Source organism: Tripterygium wilfordii, chromosome 6 (genome assembly GCF_013401445.1).
Source record: "Tripterygium wilfordii isolate XIE 37 chromosome 6, ASM1340144v1, whole genome shotgun sequence".
Taxonomy (NCBI): domain Eukaryota; kingdom Viridiplantae; phylum Streptophyta; class Magnoliopsida; order Celastrales; family Celastraceae; genus Tripterygium; species Tripterygium wilfordii.
The window spans coordinates 12,710,532-12,731,101 of NC_052237.1; the positions used below are offsets into that span (position 1 = coordinate 12,710,532).

At 36.9% G+C, this 20,570-nt stretch overlaps 4 protein-coding genes and 1 long non-coding RNA gene across 8 annotated transcripts; 3 read left to right on the plus strand and 2 right to left on the minus strand.

Moving 5' to 3' along the window:
- The first annotated feature begins 1,819 nt into the window (after positions 1 to 1,819).
- On the plus strand, positions 1,820 to 4,512 carry LOC119999822. The gene is made up of 2 exons (XR_005468511.1): positions 1,820 to 2,195; positions 4,093 to 4,512. It is a non-coding gene; the product is annotated as an uncharacterized LOC119999822 (long non-coding RNA).
- A 1,481-nt stretch (positions 4,513 to 5,993) lies between these two features.
- On the plus strand, positions 5,994 to 9,084 carry LOC120000821. Of its 4 annotated transcripts, none has more exons than XM_038848964.1 (4): positions 6,192 to 6,207; positions 6,381 to 6,668; positions 6,997 to 7,127; positions 7,949 to 9,084. In XM_038848964.1, the coding sequence occupies exons 2-4, from the start codon at positions 6,543 to 6,545 to the stop codon at positions 8,739 to 8,741; spliced, it is 1,050 nt and encodes a 349-aa protein (XP_038704892.1). In that variant the 5' UTR covers positions 6,192 to 6,207; positions 6,381 to 6,542; the 3' UTR covers positions 8,742 to 9,084. The 4 variants fall into 4 exon arrangements, with proteins under 4 accessions (XP_038704893.1, XP_038704892.1, XP_038704894.1 ...); XM_038848966.1 differs by lacking the exon at positions 6,192 to 6,207 and having other exon boundaries at positions 6,263 to 6,668; positions 7,949 to 8,181; positions 8,287 to 9,084; XM_038848965.1 differs by lacking the exon at positions 6,381 to 6,668 and having other exon boundaries at positions 5,994 to 6,207.
- Positions 9,085 to 9,267: 183 nt separating this feature from the next.
- On the minus strand, positions 9,268 to 11,472 carry LOC120000822 (DNA-directed RNA polymerases II, IV and V subunit 12). The gene is made up of 3 exons (XM_038848967.1): positions 11,317 to 11,472; positions 10,863 to 10,955; positions 9,268 to 9,559 (listed from the first exon to the last, which is right to left on the minus strand). The coding sequence occupies exons 1-3, from the start codon at positions 11,354 to 11,356 to the stop codon at positions 9,537 to 9,539; spliced, it is 156 nt and encodes a 51-aa protein (XP_038704895.1). The 5' UTR covers positions 11,357 to 11,472; the 3' UTR covers positions 9,268 to 9,536.
- Positions 11,473 to 11,660: 188 nt separating this feature from the next.
- On the plus strand, positions 11,661 to 15,419 carry LOC119999873 (target of rapamycin complex subunit LST8). The gene is made up of 10 exons (XM_038847652.1): positions 11,661 to 11,954; positions 12,310 to 12,411; positions 12,496 to 12,608; positions 12,718 to 12,787; positions 13,177 to 13,254; positions 13,920 to 14,036; positions 14,231 to 14,325; positions 14,481 to 14,560; positions 14,671 to 14,730; positions 15,033 to 15,419. The coding sequence occupies exons 1-10, from the start codon at positions 11,847 to 11,849 to the stop codon at positions 15,158 to 15,160; spliced, it is 951 nt and encodes a 316-aa protein (XP_038703580.1). The 5' UTR covers positions 11,661 to 11,846; the 3' UTR covers positions 15,161 to 15,419.
- Positions 15,420 to 15,720: 301 nt separating this feature from the next.
- LOC119999872 (alcohol dehydrogenase-like 6) lies at positions 15,721 to 20,570 on the minus strand. The gene is made up of 10 exons (XM_038847651.1): positions 20,357 to 20,570; positions 20,116 to 20,252; positions 19,570 to 19,607; positions 18,742 to 19,064; positions 17,848 to 17,930; positions 17,658 to 17,733; positions 17,493 to 17,554; positions 16,911 to 17,006; positions 16,649 to 16,810; positions 15,721 to 16,256 (listed from the first exon to the last, which is right to left on the minus strand). Exons 1-10 carry the CDS (start codon positions 20,397 to 20,399, stop codon positions 16,050 to 16,052), a joined length of 1,227 nt encoding a protein of 408 aa, XP_038703579.1. The 5' UTR covers positions 20,400 to 20,570; the 3' UTR covers positions 15,721 to 16,049.

The following is a 20,570-nucleotide window of genomic DNA, read 5'->3' on the forward strand; positions in this document are numbered from 1 at the left end:
AGTTGACGCCGCCACAGGTGTAGCGACGTGCATGAGTGAGTCAAACAAGGCCTTCCTTGCTTTTGTCTTTGTGAACTCACCTTTTGTCTAAAGTCAACCATTCCAACTTCCAAGGGATTAGGGAGTAGGGACTAGTCCTCGATCGGTTCCGGACGAAATAGACCCACCTAGTCTCTCTCTTCTCTTGACGTTTAGTGGCGTCCCAACACTTTCATATTGTAACAGAAAAACCAAGCTAATCGCCTCTCGTTCCTCTTTGTTCTACAACGATCGTTTTTTATCGAACCACAAACAAACAGACGTGCAGTTGGAAAATCCTCATTTGCAAAAATTGATTGAAAATTGGATATGACAGAAGAAGAGATATGTGAAGTGGATCTTAAAGAGACGTTTTTTGAGCGAGGAAAGGAAAAACAAGCTAAGGTATATAGGTGTGTCTTTCCCATGTTGTGCACCTCTAAGCTAACGAATATGGAGGCTATGAAGCAGACCCTTACCAAGATTTGGAGAACTGGAGAAGGGGCAGTCCGATGATCGAGCCTCGAGTCTCGATTCTCCAGAGAGATGTCAAATGGCCCCTGCCATACTAGTACACCCCACGCAAACGTTAAATGTCACATATTTAGAGCATCTAGAGCATCTCAAATGGTGATCTAGGTTTAAATACTTTATATTATCTTAATTTTTATGCCTCAAATTGTAAAGAGTACACTCACAATGATACACTTTGAATATTAAGCCTCTCATTTACAAGATTTCAAGTGTGGAGAGAAAAAATGAGAGAGAATGCAAGGTGTCAATCAAAAAGTGGTTGTGTGAGTTCATTTTTTCATCTTATTAGTTGACTTTGGATCTGTCAAGAGCCCACTAAATTTTGTGATGATATCAAGTGTTTGATTTCAATAAATTGTAAACATTTAGTGCTTCAACTATTGTTTTAAGTACTTTCAAGCATCCACTCACGTGTCTAAGAGCATCCACAGTGGTGTTAGTAATATCCAGTATTTCAAAACCATTATCTCTCTTCTCCTTTCTCTTATGTGGCATAATTTAATTAGGTGAGTGGGTTCCATAATGAACACTATTTATCAACACTCTTTACTCATTTTCTCTATTTTCCTTTTCGTCACATCTCTCTTCATTTTCATCGTATATCTCTTTCACTATTCATCAACTATATATATACTTCAACTTTTTCACAACTAAATTTTTAAGTGTCATTTTTCATCCATTATGTGCATGTAGCGCTATACTTATAAAAAAAGTAGCATTTCAAGTACTTGAAATACACTTCATTATATCAATTGTGAACCTCTAACACTTAACTTATCAAGAAAGTACCATTTCAAGTATTTTTAAAATCATCCTATTGTGAATGCTCTAAGGACGGACCAGGCCTGATGGGCCTATTCATTCGAGATGAGCTCGATTCTTCCACACCAAACTCTAACCCTAAGAGCAATTGCAGTAGTGATAATTTGCTGGGCCAACAAAATTTTATATTGGGTCTCACTTCTATTACATAAAAAGTCAAGTCAAGTCAAAGACATCTCTCAATACAACCACATTAACAAAACACATCTCCCAATATAACCACATCAACAAAACACAAATTTCTATACATTTTCCTTCCCACCCAATATGGTGGCCAACAAATTCTCATGCCCTCCATATTCTCCCCAATAAAACTACACCAAAACACAATCTTTCAATATAAAACATATCTCCAATATAGCCACGTCAGCAAAACACAAAACCCAATACAACCACATCAACAAAACACAAAACCCCATACATATTTGTTGACCCAGACAAAATAACACCATTGTAAGTGCTCTAACCCTAACCCTAACCCTAACCCTTTCGATTTCCCCTCATCTTAGACTACCTCGGTTCGATCCTCTGTCCTCTCAGCCGGGACCTGTTCATCGTTCCTCCTCTTCCACTCAGTTGTTCCGGGATACCGACGCGTTTAATCCATTCGTCTTTCTGCAGAACTACCCCAAGACCCTCCGTGCCGGCGGTGCTAGTATTCTATTCGTCATTGAGAACAACTCCGGCGGTGGACGGTTGGACCCCAGTGGATTCGGTGCTGGTGCTGCTGTCCGACTTGGCAGTCCAGCATTGTAATTCGGACAATGAGTCATGACGATAAAAGAAGCAATGATTTTGGCCATCTTGCTCTCACTTTTCAGGTTACTGGTATACTCTGTAAACTTTATTGCATTTGCAACAAGTTTAGCTATAAGGATGTAGCATGTAAACGACATTTGGTAACTTACTATCATTTCCTGCATGGGGCATTTGTGCCATATTGGTCAGATGTGGATGATAAGATATTTTCCTATGCAATGCTTATGCAATTGGTTTTCAAGACCAGGATAGTCTACAACTTTTAAATGGTTGGTCTTGTTTTTTATTATTGTCCTCTCTCTGTACATCTTGTGCATTCTCTTTGACCTTGCAATATATAGCTATCAAATCAAAATGCTTCTTGTCGTGTGGACAGACGTGGATGGTTCTACGAATTTTTAGTTTGACGATGAAATTCATGTGGTTAACAGAGCCTCTTGATCTAACCGCTAGGGGCCTTGAATCAAGAAGTGGAGATTATTTTTGGGTTGAAATTTTTTTGTTATCTATTCATTTTGAAAAAGACTTCGCATCTTTCATTTTGGTGAAAGAATGTGTACATCAACTGCTGACAGAATTATTGCGCTCTATTAGTAATAGTGAGTTTGCCAGGAAGTGGCGTTTGTTTAAAATGCAAAAAACTTATTTTGTTGGCAAGCTAGCATATTAAATTATTAATGCAGTGCCGTACTTGTAGAAGCTAAAAATCTTTCTTTCCTTATTTGAGGAGCACCACTAGATGAAGTTGTCATGTTTTTCCCACTTTGCCTAAGGGCAGGGGTTTGAATCCCCTCCCTTGTTGAGCAATCAAAAAAGTTATTCTTGTCCGTCGTCATTAAAGATTTTATCCCACACAGATTGGATTCATTTATCTTCTTATTCTTTTTTGATTTTGAATCTTATGTGGATGTCCAATGAAGTTTTGTTTTGCAGCTGTAAACATCAGGGAAACCTTGATCATGTTATTTGCCTTTTGTCTCCTCATTTAAAGTGTTTCAATTGTCGGAGCCAATGGATGAGCTTTAATGAGTTGATTGATATGCTGAACTTGTCCTTGATAATTAGCCTTTGTCACATTTACGCTTCTTCTTTTCCTTTCCTTTTTCTTACACCCTATAAAAGAGGGTTCACACCTTTTCTGAAATTTGTGATGTGACGTGAGTTTGTGAAATTCAGCTTCGTAATCCTTGCCATTCTTTTTTGTAGCTGAGCTATTCCTCATTTTATAATGATTTCGTGGTAAGAGATCTAAGTATGTTGATGCAAGGTTCCTGGACATTTGTTTTGTTGGTGGATGAGAGTTTTTAAAGCACCATGTGACTGGATATTTATTTTTATGGTTGATTGGATTCTTCTTTGAAATAAAAATTATCATGATCTGCCAAAAGCCCAAAATCTTCTGTAACATAGTTGCATTCAAATTTCAAACCCTTTTTCTTTTGCATGTAATCTTTTTTTTTCTACAACTTTATTTTCACGTCTTGGATCTTGTTAGTTTATTTGTTGTCGATGTTAGTGTGAAATTTTCCATAAAAACCACTGACTGAATGATGGTTTGTTCCTTTTAATTCACTCTCTGCATACAGTGGTATGGGTCTTGATTATTTGTTTTCCAGTAGATCTGCTTTAATTTTTTGGTAAACCTATTTTTAGAAGAAGTTTTGTTTATATAGTTTATCTTTTATATCTTTTGAGGCTACATAGGCGCCAGATTAGTTTGTATTTGTCATGCTTGATAACAAAGGCTACACGTCCATTATTAATCAAACTGACCCAGCATGAGCAAGCCATGCATTGGAAATGGATGCTAAATGTCCATTATTGCGTGAGGATTTTGTCTGCGCTATTTTTTCTGTTTTGACATTTTAAGACTCGTATGTGGGAAATAGTAAGTTATGATTTTTAAAAGTTGCTTCTCTTTTGAATTTGTCCTCACTTTCATTGTTTGGTCTTTGGCAGGGACTGATGGTGGTTTGCATCTGCAACGAAAGTTCAGTTTAGTTTGCATGGTTCTTTTCTTTGGGAAGTAGTAGTACATTGGGACTTTATGGTGCAGTTAGAAGACCTTGTGGAAATAGACAAGTCAGCGTTTCTCCAAGTACAGATTAAATTTGACACAAAAAGAAACAGGAGGAGTTAAGCAGCATATATAGTGTTTTTTTTTTTTGAGGTTACTGCAATGGAAATGAGATTCACTCATTGAAGGATTGGTGTGATCTTGAGTTCAAGTAGAGTTGGTTTGAGTTTTGAGAGTGATGATACTTGGGTTCAATGGGATTATATTCACACCTAACTTTCGTGAATTGATAATGGTGGAATTGACTGAAGGTGACTACTATATATAAATAAAAAAGAACAATGGTTGGTATTTGCTCGAAACCAAAAGATTTACCTAAAAATTGCTGGGAAAGCGTGTCGAAATGATATATGTGTATCATCTGCCTGCCTGCCTGCCTGCCTGCCTTCCCTTTAGCTCTGCCTCTTATTTAGGTTTTGATTTGAGGATGGCTTTCTTCATTTGCTAAGGATAATTAATTGTTAATGTAAAATAGACGATTGGGGAATGGAGCATTTGAATGCAAATTAGAAGTGGGTTAGGCTTTATATCAATCTATATATATATAACTGAGGATTCACAAGGCTTCTCCTTAATTCATGGTGCCACGTGGACGTCTTTACAAAAAAACCTACATAGACAAAATAAAATTTTAAAATATATTAGAAAACTTTAAGACCCACAACCACACACATAAATATATTACAAAACTTTAATACCCACAACCACATTCATACACTTTAAGACCCACCACAACCACACTCATACAGTTAATAGTATTCAAATAATTTTAAAATTATATTGAATTGTATGAGAATTTAATGTTTCATAGGAGTGGTTTGATGTTGGAGTGGTTTGATGTTGTTTTGGTTTCTCAAAGGTCATGTATTGCTAATTATGAGAGTCTTTTGATCTTACTCAATTAATGAAATTCATTTGTAGTATTTAGTTTGAAAACATTTTGTGTGTTTTTGGCATTAATTACCATCATTTTGTGGGAATTTTTGTGTGTTTTTATCATTTTGTGTGTTTTTGATGTATTTTGTGTGTTTTTGTAGTATTTAGTTGATGTATTGTGCATGTTTAGAGTTTGGTCAGGTTTAGTAGTCTGTTTGGATTGCAACATACACAACATGAGAGGCTTTTCTCATGCTATATTGTTCTAATGTGTAAGTGAATTCATCCCATTTGGTATTGGAACATGTAAGTGGTGACAAGAAAGCACGGTAGAATTCAATGAGTTATTGAAGGTCAAAGTGATTATAGGCATAAATCTACCAGTCATACATAACATTTCAAAAATATAAATTCAAAAATCTTATTCTAAAAATATTAAGAATTTTATTCCAAAAATATCATTTTAAAAATACTACTTATGCTACATTGTACTTCTCGATATTAAATGTCACTTTGTAGAGATTGTTGTACTAATCATACAATATTGTCTCATAAACATGTCTTTGGTTTGTAGATACTAACGACGCAAATAAAAATTGATAAACTTTAACATACTTATTCCTTATGCATCAAATTTCTTACACCCTATTAGAAAAATTTTTTTTTAACAAATTAAAAAACAAGTATTGTACATATTTTATCTTCATCTCACAATCATCTCTATTTTCTACAATTAAAGCTCTACTGCTCTTCATGTTAACAAAGTATCGAAAAACTTTCACACATCTCTATTTTCCAATCAAAATATGTGCCGCGCGAAGCGCGGGCATGCAACTAGTTATAGAAATACAAGAGTCCGTCCTTATTCCATTTAGTTAATGTTGAAAAGAATATTCCATTCTCTTCTCCCTGAGATTTCTTTTTTTCTTTTATTACTTATCTGCAAAAGAAAATAAAATAAAAATTGAGAGCCGTTGATCAGAGTAGGAGTGGGTCCCAGTAAACGGAGTCAATTGTCCGTGTCTTCTTCTTGGCCCGTCCCTCCTTGGAAGCCCTGCGGCAGTGACAGTGTGATGCATCTGCCGATCTGTCGGTGGTCGCAACCGCGTCAAGAAAAACGAGTGAGTGTCTCCCTCCTAATCCTCCTCCTCTCTTTTTGGGCTAACAGTAACAGTACTAGTAGTTGACATTTATCATTTCTGTGGACGCTTTTTTTGCCCTTTCAATATATATATTATTTATATTTAAATATAATTATTCAATTAAATCCAAGTATTGTTTTTCGGGCGTTTAGAGTACCAAGTTTCCCAGTGTTCAAACTTGAATCTTTCTGTTCTGATCTCTCTCTGCGGGTGAAAATTCTCTGTTGTTGCTAATCTCTCTTTCGCATTGGAGAGGAGTGAGACGAGGATTTATCGATTGATCTGGTCGTTGTTGGGGGTAGTTGTTGTGGGAGATGTCTCCTTCCAATTCTCGTAATTCAGGGGGAGGACCAAATTTCAATAACAATAAGAATCACGTACTGCACAAGGTGTCTAAAATGGACACTCTTGCCGGCGTAGCCATCAAGTACGGTGTTGAGGTATCTCTCTTTTCTATTTTCCCTCCCAACATGTTCCTTTTTCCCCTCTCGCCTTCAGTTAAAAATGGGTTTTGTTCTATCTCTATTTTGAATTACAATCAAGGGATTTTGTCAACTTTGAACGTCTTTATTTCAATGTGGGGGGTTTTCAGTTTTTGAATGATTGATTTTTCTCTATCAAGATAAGAATTAATTAGGTGGAGTCAATGAAGGCATACACTTATAACTTATTAGAAGCAATTGTCTTCTTTGGAGATTTTCATTTGTGGTATAGATAATGCAGGTATTTTGCTGTTGATGGAAATTGGTTTTGTCATGTATTTTCTAGGTCGCTGACATCAAAAGGTTAAATGGGTTGGCCACAGATCTTCAAATGTTTGCTTTGAAGACTTTGCTGATTCCATTGCCAGGAAGACATCCACCATCTTCTGCTCTGTCTAATGGCCGTGCTTCCAACGGGTAAAAATAACATATGCACTCTTTCTTTCCCCCTGTTTTTTGGGCTATTTTTTTCTTCTGTAATTTTCTTTTTCCCTATTCCTTAACTGTCGCTTGTACTCTAGCATGTTGATACCTCAGTTTTATGACATGCACGTCTCTACTCTTTGAGTAATGCTTCTCATCACCAACGTTTTTCGTGATGCATTGGCTCATCAATATGTACTAAACTTTTTCCGTACTATATAATTTCAAATTTCTCTCTTTGATTTTGTTACAGAAATTTTTCTGCATCATAATTACATGCTGTAAGACTGGTTGTTAGCGAACACCCCTCAGGCAAGGTGGTTAATGCACATGCTCAGTCCCCACCCCTGCTTACCTACCCAAAAAAACAAAAGAAAGTATACCATGTCTCTGTTTAGTGGCTTTACGTATTGACACCGAAAGCACTCATTTATATTGTTTAAATAAAAGCCCTTTAGCTGACCCTTCAAGGCAATGAGGCTGTAGTTCTTCGATGTTTTTATGATATTATGATGTACTAACAAAGCCAATTTTTATTCCATGTCAATGGCAACACTTTGATGAGCAAGATTTGCAAAAAAAGAACCCCTTAAAATGTTTAAGGTTTAACATTCTATGCTTTAAAGAATTTATTAAATGAATTTTTGTTACACATCAGATTTCATAGTGACTGATTATGTAAAGGATGATCTGCAGTTGTATCTTAGGTATTGAGTTGTGACAAAATATTCGTAAGGGTTGTGCTTTGAATAATGCAAATATTTTTCAATAACATCATATATCATTATGATTCATCATGGTACTACTTATTGCAGGGAAACTTGCGTTAACAAAAGGCTGCCACATCGAGAGAAATCCAATATGTTGGAACCATTCCAGTCCTTTAGATTGAAATCTCATCAGCAGACAATTTCTCCTACCATGAGCATCTTGCAGAAATACTATGGCATCCAATCTTCAAATAACGAAGCTGAAGTTGAGGGCACCGAAATGGCAGTTTACATGATTGGGAATTCAGATGAAGTTGACGATGAACCATTGCTGAAAGGTTCAGTAATTTCTGAACCTAGTTCCAACCATCATCGTAGATCGAGAGATTTAACTAATGGTTTCTATTCTGAGAATGGTTCAGTGGTGTACACTCCTCTTGCAGATGCTAGAGATGGAGAGGGTGACAAATCCAATGAGAAGTCTGTTCGCAGGCGCCAGAAAGCTGATACTGATTCCAGGTTGGGCACTCCAGAAAGGTTATTAAAAGAAGAGAACTGTGGTGGAAGAAATGGATGTTCACCAGTAACTGGAAAGAGTTTGGCCATGAGACCGAAATCAGCAAGTCGCACATCGTTGACCACAGCTATTGAGACAGGATGGTCGACTTCAATAGTAGTGGGCATGGAAGATGCTATAATTACCGATGGTCCGGCTGGCGTACGTAAATCGTCAAGCACTCCAAGTATGCAGGCCCCAGAGAACAATGGTTCTTCATCAGTGTGGTCAACATCAAAGTGGAGTTTCAAACCCGACTTACAGGCTCTCACAACTGCTGCAATTGCTATACCGATACCAAATCCAATTACAGGCCGCAAGAGCAAAGCTGCCCTCGATTAGTTCGGCTTCATTGCACATTTATATAATGAATTGTTTGATTTCAAGGAAAGGAGGACTACACAGCAGGGCATTACCCTGCATTTCAAAGTATTATATGCTGATGAAATTCTATAAAGAACAAGAGCTATATAAATGGAGAGACTAAAGAGAATTTACAGATTAGTGTATCATTTTGAGCGGTTGTTGATGGCCCTACGCTAATGTGGATAGCATTTGAAGTTTCTAGTTGCTTGGGAGGCCTTACAATTAAAAGAAGGTATATGCTGCAATTTTTACAGCTTCCGTTTCAATTGTAAACACTTCTGCTGGGAGTTGAAATGCAGATTCCAGATCAATAATTTAATTTGTTATATAGCCAAAGTATACGAGTCAAATGTCTCGAGTTTTTACTAGCAAATGCACTTCTCCCAATTGTATCATGTCATGTATTTGGATCTCGGAGAATGTATACTGATTAGTTGGAGAGATTTATTATTGTCGCAATTCTAGATTAAGACATTGCATATGGTTTCTCCAACATACAGCATTAAAAAGAGAACGATTGACATCTCTTAACAGCTAGTGAAAGACTGAAGTAACCACCATCGTACCATGTTGGCAACAGAAATACCAATATTCTGAGTTACTAAAATGATGTCTTTAGTCCACTGATGCCTTGACATCTAGTTGCTATATGATGGGACATTTATGGCACAAAAAAAACTGTTTACAGACAATCGCCATTGCAGGTCGCAATTGCAAACATGCTTTCATTACTCGAATTCTTGTGCAAATCACCCGGCTGTCCCTCATCTCCTAGCGTGCCTCATATTGAACAACTGCAGCAATCAGTGTTCGATGTTAACATATATTTTAGCTGTAAGCAATTTGCAGGACTAGCGTGACATACAAGACAAGAAAATCACAGCACAAAAACTTCGATGACTGTTATTCAGTTCTCGTCTTTAAAAGATTATGGAAGATCATAATAGAACTACAAAAATATAAAAGCGTATGTAATAAACATGAGATCCATCAAGTATATTGATATGTCTGATACCTAAATACTTAAAGATTAACAAAAATAACAGGAAGGAAGAGACTTGAATTATGTTTCCCAACATCAAGGAAATTTGTTTTCATGTACTTGTTATAACATATAAGAAAGCATATCCTGGGAAATTTCACAAAGCAACTCTTACTATCAAAACCTATCGAAAGGATTAAAACCATCCACTCTTCATTTTTTTGTTCTCTATTGATTTTTGATTCTCAAAAATAATTTTTTTTTCTTGAAAAAGTAAAAAGTTCTAGGATCTTAAATCAAATTATTGTTCTTCGATCCCAAACAACAAAATTTCACGTTCCAGGCCTTTTTTCAAGTGCTATATTCAACCATCTTGAACTTAAGTGATGAGTTATGGTACAAATAATTGCATTTATCAAGCTTGTTTTCTAGCAATAGTTTGGTTAATTGATGCTCTTAATGAACCATGTGCTGTTTGCATGAGAAAAAGCCAAAAAGCAACATGAATTATGCCTTTAAAATTAAAAAAAAACATAGAAATATCTTCTCGCAACTTACAGTGCCGGTTTATGACCTACCAACTGTAACATTATGTCTTAGAGCATGGGTATGTGACAGAGAGCTGCTCTCTCAGAAGACAAGAACATTTGCATGCACAACAAGCATAGCCAGGAAAGGTTTTATTACCATATTCCATGCAATAGCTACACAATCAATGACTGCATCTCCCCTCTCTTAAAGAAAAATAGTTCCCGTTCTTTTACCCTATTTTCCTTTTAAAACATCCTAATTTCAATGCAACCAATCCATTGTCAAACATTTTCTCTAGTCTGTCAAAGCCACATCAACAATATGAAAACATAGAAAACTTGGCGCAAATTATATCCATCCGAACAATCCCACTTGGATTTTATGTGCAATATTCTAATGTTTCTAATACCATCAGATTATACAGACCTTTTCACATTAGTAACTTGAAACTTGTAAACTGGTTAAGGTCCCCATATTCTTTTACAGAGCATGAATCCACTAAGAAAGGTGATACTCACAACAAATCAATTCAAGAAAGATCAGTCAAAACCAAGCAATAACGAACCATAAAAGGGAGGGCTTACTTCTGCGAGTTCGCTTCTTGTACAGAATACGATAACCACACTCTCGGCATTGTATCACGTCACCTGTCTTCAGAGTGTTCTCCATCGCGCAATCTATCAAAGGCCGCACCACAATCACACCACTATCAGAAACTCTAATTGTTAACACAAAATTAGTTAGAGGAAAAAGTTTCAGTTCAAGCTCTGCTTTGTCTCTAAAAGAACAACCTAACTTATCAAAAAAAAAAAAAAAAGATCGTCCTAGTATTTCTGAATTATTGTTGGCTCTAACCAATACTGAAAATCTTCCACAGACATAAAACATCATGGTAAATAATTCCAACTCATCAAGAAATTACTAGTGTGATCGACCAAGCTCTGCTCGGTTGCTGAAATTGTTTTGGTATGTGTTGAAAAATCCTGTCTTGATCGCAATCTCGAAAAAAAAACTAAAAATTAGAGGATAACAACACACCTCCACAGATGTAACTCACGGGCTCTTGCTGAGGATCCATTGCTCGCTCCGAAAACGATAAGCAACTTCCTAGGGTTTCAGGAAAATCGATTGGGGATATTTGTATATGATAATCCTTCTAGAATTTGGGTTGACTACGCTTTAGAATGATTTGAGCCCACTCTCTCACATAATGAGGCCTGCACAAGAATACCAAAGCCCGACTTTTTTTTTTTGGTCTGAAGCCAAAGCCCCACTTGGTCATGGGCTTTCAGAAAGCCTGTAAACTTACAGGTTCACGCCTTCCCGTTACACAGAAAGCCCGTCATTTATTTTTTTTTTTTATTTTTGAGAAAGAGAAAGCTCGTCTCATTCATTATGCATCTCTCCGCAACTCCGAAGTTCCAAACCCCTTTTAAAAAACCCCCCAATTCTCAGTTCCTCAATCTATTGTTATCTCTCTCATAACAAATGAGTTGGAAAATTATTTATTTTTGCGTATGTTTATGTAACCAGTGGTGATTAGCAGATTAGGAGGAGATCAAGATACGATGGCTCAACCATCTGTGATCCTCGCTACGGCTAGCTATGATCACACCATCAGGTTCTGGGAGGCCAAAAGCGGCCGCTGTTATCGCACCATTCAATACCCTGATTCGGTCAGTCTGTCAAATTTCATCTACCTTTTGTTCCTTGTTTTTTGGATGGTATGGTCATTTTTTGTATCTGATGTTTATTTATTTGGTGATTTACATTTTAGAAAATGAAAATTAACGACTTATTTACTGAGCGAAGAACACGGCGAAGCATGGATTAAGCCAAATGAAGTTCTTTTTTTTTTCCCCCTTTAGTTTGTGTTTTATTTTTTCAAGTAGTAAGCTTTGGTGCGCTTATGATTTAATCTTGTAGCTTTTCTTTATGAAGTGATGGCTTTCTTGTTTAAGTCACTTAATATTATGTTGGTTTTGATTTTATTTTCAATCTAAGTTTTGATTGGTATATGATGCATGGCAGCAAGTGAATCGACTTGAGATAACACCAGATAAACGATACGTTGCTGCAGCAGGGAATCCCCATATTCGGTTGTTTGATGTTAATTCTAACAGTCCTCAACCAGTATATCTCTCCCCTTTTTTTTGGCTTTGTTATTGCTTTGTTCTTGATTATATTTATGCTTAATTGATTTTATATATTTTGCAGGTGATGAGTTATGATTCACATACTAACAATGTTATGGCAGTGGGATTTCAATGTGATGGGGACTGGATGTATTCAGGGTCTGAGGATGGGACAGTCAAGATTTGGGATTTGAGGTAAAGAAAATTCTTCCCAACATTTCGTTATTGGTTTCTTATGATTTATTTGTCTTAGTGTACTTTGTGATATTGTTTAGAGTTAGATCCTTATTTTAATTCTATACAGGGCTCCTGGTTGTCAAAGGGAATATGAGAGTCGTGCGGCTGTTAACACTGTGGTCTTACACCCAAATCAGGTTTAGCAGTTTTCTTCCTTCACTTACTGTCTAGTCAAAAGTAAAAAAATAAGGATAATAGAGGAAAATGGAAATGTGGATTCTTTAATAAACAAAACCTATGCTTGTTTTGTTTGAAATTGCAGACTTTCTTTGTTGTCATACCTTTTCATCTTTAATTTAAATTCGTAAATGTCTACATATTCCCTGTCTAATGGTCAGCTTGCTTAGTTTCTTTTATTTTTCGTCAATGATACATGAGTTCCCCTTGCAAACTTTGGTCTCTAATTGCATTTTGGTGAAATATTCGTTGTTGTGTCGTCATAAAATCTAATTCTAAACAGATTGGAGTGCATTTACTGTGTCCGTTAGTTTATCTTAAGTGTAGCTTCAATTCTCTCTTTTTGCAGACTGAACTGATATCTGGGGACCAGAATGGGAACATTCGTGTGTGGGACTTGACAGCAAATTCGTGCAGCTGTGAGTTGGTATGGCTGAAATTGTTGCAATTTCATGTCATCTTATATTAGGCCTGGTACTTTTTTGGGTACCATGGAACATGCAAAATAGATGAAAATGCTATCCCTAATGATGTAACAGAACTCATCTCTTGCAAATGATTGTACTTGGTTGGCACCGGCATGACACCCTCTAATGCGGTTTACTTTCTCTGTTTTAAGAATGGTCCTTGGAATTAGTTGCAAAGTTGAATATTCGCTTGCGGAATATTTGCATGATAATATCCCATGTGTTGACATGTCATTTGGCAAAGATGACTTTACAAAACCGATTTCCTGACACTTTTTTGAAGAACAAGTTAATAACTTCGAATGAATTTTTACCGATATTGCACTTACATCGACTCAAGAATGAAAAAGCTAAGACTGTTGAACCACTTTTATGGATTTTTTCAACCAAAAAGAGGGATCAGAGCTGCATTTTTTCCTCCTTTCCTTAGCATGACACATTCTGGTTGGCAACTTTTTATAACCCCAAGTATGCTGTCAACTTAGCATCCTCTTGATGTAATGGGGTTGCACTCGCTTGATGTAATTTATGCTGTTGGTTTCTACTGCACCATTGCATTATGCTCCTTTCCTCTTACATATGCCAAAGGAGAAATGAAGTTCATTTATGAGTAATGTGGACCCAGGTTCCAGAGGTGGACACAGCAGTAAGGTCACTAACAGTTATGTGGGATGGGAGCCTTGTAGTCGCTGCTAATAATCGTGGAACATGCTATGTTTGGCGATTGTTGCGAGGGACCCAGGTGGTTGTCATACATTTAACCTTTTGATGTTACCTGTTTATAGCTATTGATTTTATGTTTTTACATATTATGTGGGGTAAGGTCTGCATATATCTGTTATGTCTCCGACGTTGTCCACTGTGGGAGCCTTGTGCATGGAAGTTGTTTACCTTGTTTTCACTAGTTAGTTTTTTTTTTTTCTTTTTTTCATGCAGACTATGACAAACTTTGAGCCCCTTCATAAGCTACAAGCCCATGATGGTTATATTCTCAAATGTCTTCTATCGCCCGAGTACTGTGAACCCCACAGGTGTCTTTTCTTCTGTTTGTTTTCTTACTACCTTTCCCCAGCAGTCTTTGGATTGCTTTATTTTATATTAATACATCTTCATAAGGTCTGAGGTTCATAACTTTTAGTGTCTATTTGATGATATCTCATTTGCGATTTGACTATATATCTTTTAGATATCTGGCTACTGCATCTTCTGACCACACTGTCAAAATATGGAACGTTGATGGCTTCACTTTGGAGAAAACTTTAATTGGTATTTTTATACATTTCTTTATATTTCTCACTTTGTTTCTAACTATATGGAAATTGTAACATTGTGTGAAGCATTGGTATAATTGATCTTACAATTGTGTTGCTGCTCAGGTCATCAACGCTGGGTATGGGACTGTGTTTTTTCTGTAGACGGTGCCTATCTGATAACAGGTACTTTGTTTGTTGCGTACATTGCTGGAGCATACATATTGAAAAAGCAGCTTCTTGTTGGAAGATTTTTGTCCTTAAACTATTTGAGTTGTCTTCACCGTTGTCCTTCAATTTCGTATCCAAGGCATGATTCGACTGACTGTAGTTATCCAATCAAATCTGAATTCTAAAACTTCACTGATTCCATGAGTTGCTGATAATATTATTTTGCCTCATCATAAAGGGAGGGAGAGATGTTCCCACTATTGAGATAGTATTTTTATTGCAACTTCGTTGTAAATCTCTTGCTTTTACACTTGCAGCTTCGTCAGATACAACCGCAAGACTTTGGTCCATGTCAACTGGTGAAGATATTAAGGTGTACCAAGGGCATCATAAAGCAACTGTATGTTGTGCGCTACATGATGGAGCTGAGCCCTCTCCAGCCTGAACCAACCCAGTATTCATGTTATTGCTTTGTCTACATAGCATTTATGAGATGTGAAATGGCATATTTGATTTTCGCCAATCATTGACAACTCAAATATTAACTAGTGATTTGTAAAGTGAAAACATCTTATCCCCTCATGACAAAACATAGATGAATTTTTCAGTTGACATTTTGGCATTCAAATCACTTGGCAGGCCCTATAAGCTAGAATACATGTTCAATGTGATAATGTTAATGAAGAATTTTGAATCAAACCTGAGATGAGCTTTCTGGGTGAAGAATGTATATTAGATTTCGAAGAGCTTTATTGCCTGCAGTTAAACCATATGATCTCGGCAGGATTGGGGATATCCAGGTTGGCACTTGTATCTTGCTTACCCAGGTGCAGTCTTGTTTACCCAGGTGCAGTGATATGAAGGAAAAAAAGAGAGAGAGAGGAGATATCCCAAACATAATTTGGTGGGGTTTTAACCTTAGGTTGAAGTAAGGCGTACTGAAAATTGAATTGAACCAAGTTCATGAAGATGCACGTGAAAAAAGTCATTGCTAGCCTTGCCACGTTGCTGAACTGACGCGATCAGACACAAAAGGAAAACTGATTCGCAGCTTTCGACGAGATAAAACTCACTCATAATTAAAAGGTTCACAGCTTTGGGAATTTAATGCAATTCGTGAATGCTCTGTCATGATTATAGATGAGTTTGGATACTCTACATAGGTTTAGCTTCAACGAGGAAGATAATAACATAGCAAAGGAATCAGAGAAGAGATCATCACATATAACCTCAAACGATAAATATAACGCTAACACGCGTTTCTCCAAAGACATAAGCAAAGCTTACAGTGCAATCCCTCATAAATGGAGCGTTTTCCTGCTGCATATTTTTCATCAACTGGACATACTGTTAGATTCATCCATTTCCTGGCAGCTACCAGAAGGTCCAGAACTTAGATCTTTTCCAACTTGAAATCCAGAGAGGAATTGTGGCATGTGTAGCACACAGCGCAAACACTTTCCTTCTCTCATGAGATGGAAAGCTTTGTTCACTTCCTCAAATGGCAGATTGTGAGTGATGAACTCATCGACATGGATTTCCTACACAGAGTACAAAGATATCAAAGCAGATCCTTAGCTGAAGATTCTGATAGCTATGAATAACCAAGCTTTCAGGCCATTTAACAAAGGTGTTTGTGGCCTAGTGGTAGCCAATTCATTACACTTGCACAAAATGCAAGGTTCAATTCTCTCTCCCTAAAAAAATAAGAACGTAATCTCATAACTTAGATCTTCTTCTTCTTTTTTTTAATAAAAAAACTGCTTCTTTTAGCCCTATTCCGAATAATCGAATATAAATAACAATAACTCAGAAAATCAGGAATAATCCAACAAATCATTTTTTTTATACCTATCTTCTTCATATTCGAATATAACTAACAATAACTCAGAAAATCAGGAATAATCCCACAAATCATTTTTTTTATACCTACCTTCTTCATATACATCTCTACTAATGAAGGAAGGTCAGATTTAGGTTTCCATCCTCCAAACAAAGATCCTTTCAGCGTTCTTCCGCTAAGTAGAAGGCCATAGTGAGCAGCTATTTGAGGTTTTGCTTTGGGTACACCGAGAGTAACAGTCAAACCCCAGCCCTAAGGAAACATCAAAAAGACAAATGTCAAGTCAAGCTGTTGAGAAAAAAGGATCCTTCAGTGAAGAAGCATCAGTGTTGAAGTGAAAAGGAGAAATTACTTCACAACATGATTGTAATGCAGTGGTTATCATTCCTGTATCACCAATACATTCAAATGAGTAGTCCGCCCCTCCACTAGTAATCTGGTTAATAACCTGAAGAATTCAGAACAATATAAACCAGTTAAAGCTCAAAACTCCTAAATTAGGCTGCCCCTCCACCAGTAATCCGGTTAATAACTGAAGAATTCAGAACGATATAAACCAGTAGATGCTCAATTCCATATATAATGTTTGACATCCTATTGCGGTCATGAGTGCATGCACCCATGCATATGTCTGTCCCAACAGCAATAAAACCAGCTGGCACCAAAAACTGAAGATTGAATGGTTTGGCTTTCGTGTATTCTTTCCACAATTTACTCCTCAGCTTTGCAGCATCATATTGAGAGTTCACTCCTGAGATAAAACTCTTTACCACATGAATCAATCCTCAGTGGTACTACAGTTCAACCATTTACTTCTTTCCCCCCATTTTGCTTCATGTTTTTGTGCCAATAATGCAGCCCATCGAATAAATTCAAACATTTTCTAATACAAATTTGTAAATGTTAGTAGCAAAAAGTTTAGTTAAATGAATACCTGTTGAATGGATTCATTGTAATCATTTGGGTTGACAAATTCTGTTACTCCAAAAACCTTTGCTGCATTAACAAGAGAAGACTGATAATCTAGAAACTATTGTCATATAATAAGTTCCTAAAAGCAAATAAAAGCTCCACTTTAAGGCTTTGCCACCAAAACTACCTTTTTTACACTTTTCCAGGTTAGTATCGACACCAATGATCTGAGCAGCCCCTCTGCGTTTAGCACCTTGTGCAACCTTATCATTCCAGGTTCACTATTTGTCAAAATCAAGTAATGGTAGCTGAAGCCTGAATGCTGATTGTAATGGGATACAGCAGGCAATAAAGATACAAAAGGTCTCTATACTTACAGAGAGGCCAACAGTTCCTAGACCAAAAATAATTACAGTTGATCCTTTCGAGATATTAGCGACATTCCAAGCAGCTCCCAGACCTGACGATATTTTGCCAATCATGAAGGTACACTCAGACTAACAAAAGAAATATTGAGCATGAATTCTTATGAGGTTATGCAGGGGAAAGATAGGGATAGCTTACATTCTACTACTAACCTACAATCAAGGATACTGTAAATTTGTTCATATACGACCTAGAGAATTTCTTGTTTGAGATAGAATCGGGTCCTTTACTAACCACAAAGAAGAATCCCGAGATTTTTAGGGTATGATTGGTATGCTTCTTTTCCACGCATTTTCTATTTTCATTTCTTTCCGGAAACAAAAAAAAAATCCCAAAAACATGTTTGGTTGCCCATTTTAGAAAATACAAGAAACAAGAAATCACTGGAAAAGCTTGGAAACATAAAACAAAAAAAAGACATTTGCTGAAATTTTTTTAAAAAAAACACAGACAACAAAGAAAAGAAAACACGAAAAAACAAACCCAATGGACTCTTAGCTTTTTTACTCATCATAACTCATTCTCTAACTAACTAGCTTCTTTACGAACAATGTCTATAAACATTTCTCCCTTCACCTATGCTTGAGCCTTCCGTGATCAGAAGTACCTGAAGTATCAGGACCCTCGTCATACCTGGAGTTATGATTTCATTTCTTTTCAAACATTTGAACATAAAAATATAATCAATGGTTACATGTTAACACTTTAGGCACTTTTAACGGCCTGCCACTTCAAATGCCCATGTCCATGTTAATGCATGCATGCATGAAGCAGAAATGAGAGAATAGAGGGCTTTGCCGAATGGCTTTGGCCCCTTGAGCCAGCATTGCAACTTGAAAGATAACCTGCAGCCACTCCACAACTCAGAACGCAGATTTTCTCCAGAGGTACAGTTGGACTGACTTTGACTGCACATCCAGAGTGTACAACTGTATATTCGCTGAAACTCGAAACCCCGCAGTAGTGGTAAATGGGCTTCCCTTTAATTGAGAAGCGTGTTCCCTGATCACTGTGCATTACACCTCTCCTCTCCAACCCCAATTCTTGGCAAATGTTGCTTTTAGCAGATGCACAATGTCTGCATTTTCCACATTCTCCAATAAATAGTGTAAGCACATGGTCCCCCTCCGCAAATTCTGTCACATTTTTCCCCACACTTTCAACAATCCTGATAAATAAATAGACAACAAAGAATCAGCTTCAGTGACAATTGTAAGTCCTAAGTGAAGGACTCCTAAGCTATGTTTTAACTTTTCAACCAAGTTGATTGGATAGCCATAATAACCATTCCATTTAAACATCTAAATAGTTATACAATAAGACTCCATTTGTTTCGAGGAAAATAAAGCTTTTGGAAAATCCATAGTTTTCCTTAGGAAAAATCAACATCTTATGTTTTATGAAAATATGTGAAGGAGTACTCCTTGAAACAAACACCCGATCTTGATTTTCCTTGAAACAAAAGGAGCAGAAGTTTTGATTCATGAAATCGCAAAAGGAAACTGCAAGTGAATGGAAAGTATGGTAGTATGCATTGATATAGTAAAAATGTGAGATGTGAAGTGTGTGGGGATATTTGTATATTCACGACTGAATTGGCAAAAAATTCAACCAGGAACATATACAGACACATTTTAGAGTAGATTATGAATAAATATGCAGAAGCCACATACCCTGCTGCTTCATGCCCAAATATCCGAGGAAATATAGACTGCAGACACAATAATGTTACATATTAGCTCCCGTCTGTTTCTCAGGGGACTACAGGAAATAAATGAAAGATGAAACATAGACATCCTAGAATTCAGAGTGTTATCGTTATTGTTACTGCTTTCTTTCACGGAAAAAGTGCACCTATATTAAAATAATTGATATCCATAACTAGCGTGCAGACCAGATCTACAATCCTCGAGGCCAAGCTGTGGTCTTTATCTGCAGCTCTATAGGGAAAAGGTTTTTTTTTTTTTCAATTTCGCATAATAACATGGTCCTTCTAGAATAAGCCAAGCATTCAAATCACCAAAGAAACAACTCCGAATTCTTTAACTATCTCAGCCACTCCAGAACTTAAGAAAATAAATTAAAAGAACATGAGTTCTTTCGAGTTCAAAAGTATGACTTAGCACTGCACAGAGTACGACTAAATTGCTTAGATTGAAGAATGGCAAATGTCGTGTTTTCATCAATGGAAAACGAGCAGAAAGTAAAAGAGAGATTACCCCCGACTCCCAAGCAGTGATGTCGCTGCGACAGAGAGAGGTGGAAACCACTTTGATTCGAATCTCCTGAGGCTGGGGAGGGCTCACTTGTACTTCTTCCATCACCAACTCCTGCCCAGCTCCCCATGCCACCGCAGCTATATCAATTAATATTCAAAAGAAAAAAACGCCACTTTGTCAACAAAACTTGAACGTGATTACTATATCAGTACATAACCACAATATAACGAAAAGGAGGTACCTTTGCAGGTTATGATATTGGGATGGTTGATGGGTACTGACATTTTCCTTTGCTTTATAGCGGCTGAAAATGATTTCGATGATACAGATTAGGGCTCAGCCTTGCGAGCAGAAAAGGAGGAAATGATTTCAATTTTCTTATCAGTTTACACTCTGTTTCGGTAGTTGGTGAAGAAGCTGTGTTGGTAAGTTGGTTGGGGGGTGCAAGTCTTCAA

Excerpts from the sequence above, each read along its gene's own strand:
- LOC120000821 (XM_038848964.1), top strand. The coding sequence starts at position 6,543 with ATGTCTCCTTCCAATTCTCGTAATTCAGGGGGAGGACCAAATTTCAAT. Across the intron at positions 6,669-6,996 it reads CCATCAAGTACGGTGTTGAG|GTCGCTGACATCAAAAGGTT; the intron begins GTATCTCTCTTT and ends TGTATTTTCTAG. Across the intron at positions 7,128-7,948 it reads AATGGCCGTGCTTCCAACGG|GGAAACTTGCGTTAACAAAA; the intron begins GTAAAAATAACA and ends TACTTATTGCAG.
- LOC120000822 (XM_038848967.1), bottom strand. The coding sequence starts at position 11,356 with ATGGATCCTCAGCAAGAGCCCGTGAGTTACATCTGTGGAG. Across the intron at positions 10,956-11,316 it reads CGTGAGTTACATCTGTGGAG|ATTGCGCGATGGAGAACACT; the intron begins GTGTGTTGTTAT and ends GGCCTTTGATAG. Across the intron at positions 9,560-10,862 it reads CAAGAAGCGAACTCGCAGAA|TTGTTCAATATGAGGCACGC; the intron begins GTAAGCCCTCCC and ends TGATTGCTGCAG.
- LOC119999873 (XM_038847652.1), top strand. The coding sequence starts at position 11,847 with ATGGCTCAACCATCTGTGATCCTCGCTACGGCTAGCTATGATCACACC. Across the intron at positions 12,412-12,495 it reads ATTCTAACAGTCCTCAACCA|GTGATGAGTTATGATTCACA; the intron begins GTATATCTCTCC and ends TATATTTTGCAG. Across the intron at positions 13,255-13,919 it reads ATTCGTGCAGCTGTGAGTTG|GTTCCAGAGGTGGACACAGC; the intron begins GTATGGCTGAAA and ends ATGTGGACCCAG.
- LOC119999872 (XM_038847651.1), bottom strand. The coding sequence starts at position 20,399 with ATGTCAGTACCCATCAACCATCCCAATATCATAACCTGCAAAG. Across the intron at positions 19,065-19,569 it reads TTTGGGCATGAAGCAGCAGG|GATTGTTGAAAGTGTGGGGA; the intron begins GTATGTGGCTTC and ends TTTATTTATCAG. Across the intron at positions 17,931-18,741 it reads GAGTTGTGGAGTGGCTGCAG|GTCTGGGAGCTGCTTGGAAT; the intron begins GTTATCTTTCAA and ends AAATATCGTCAG.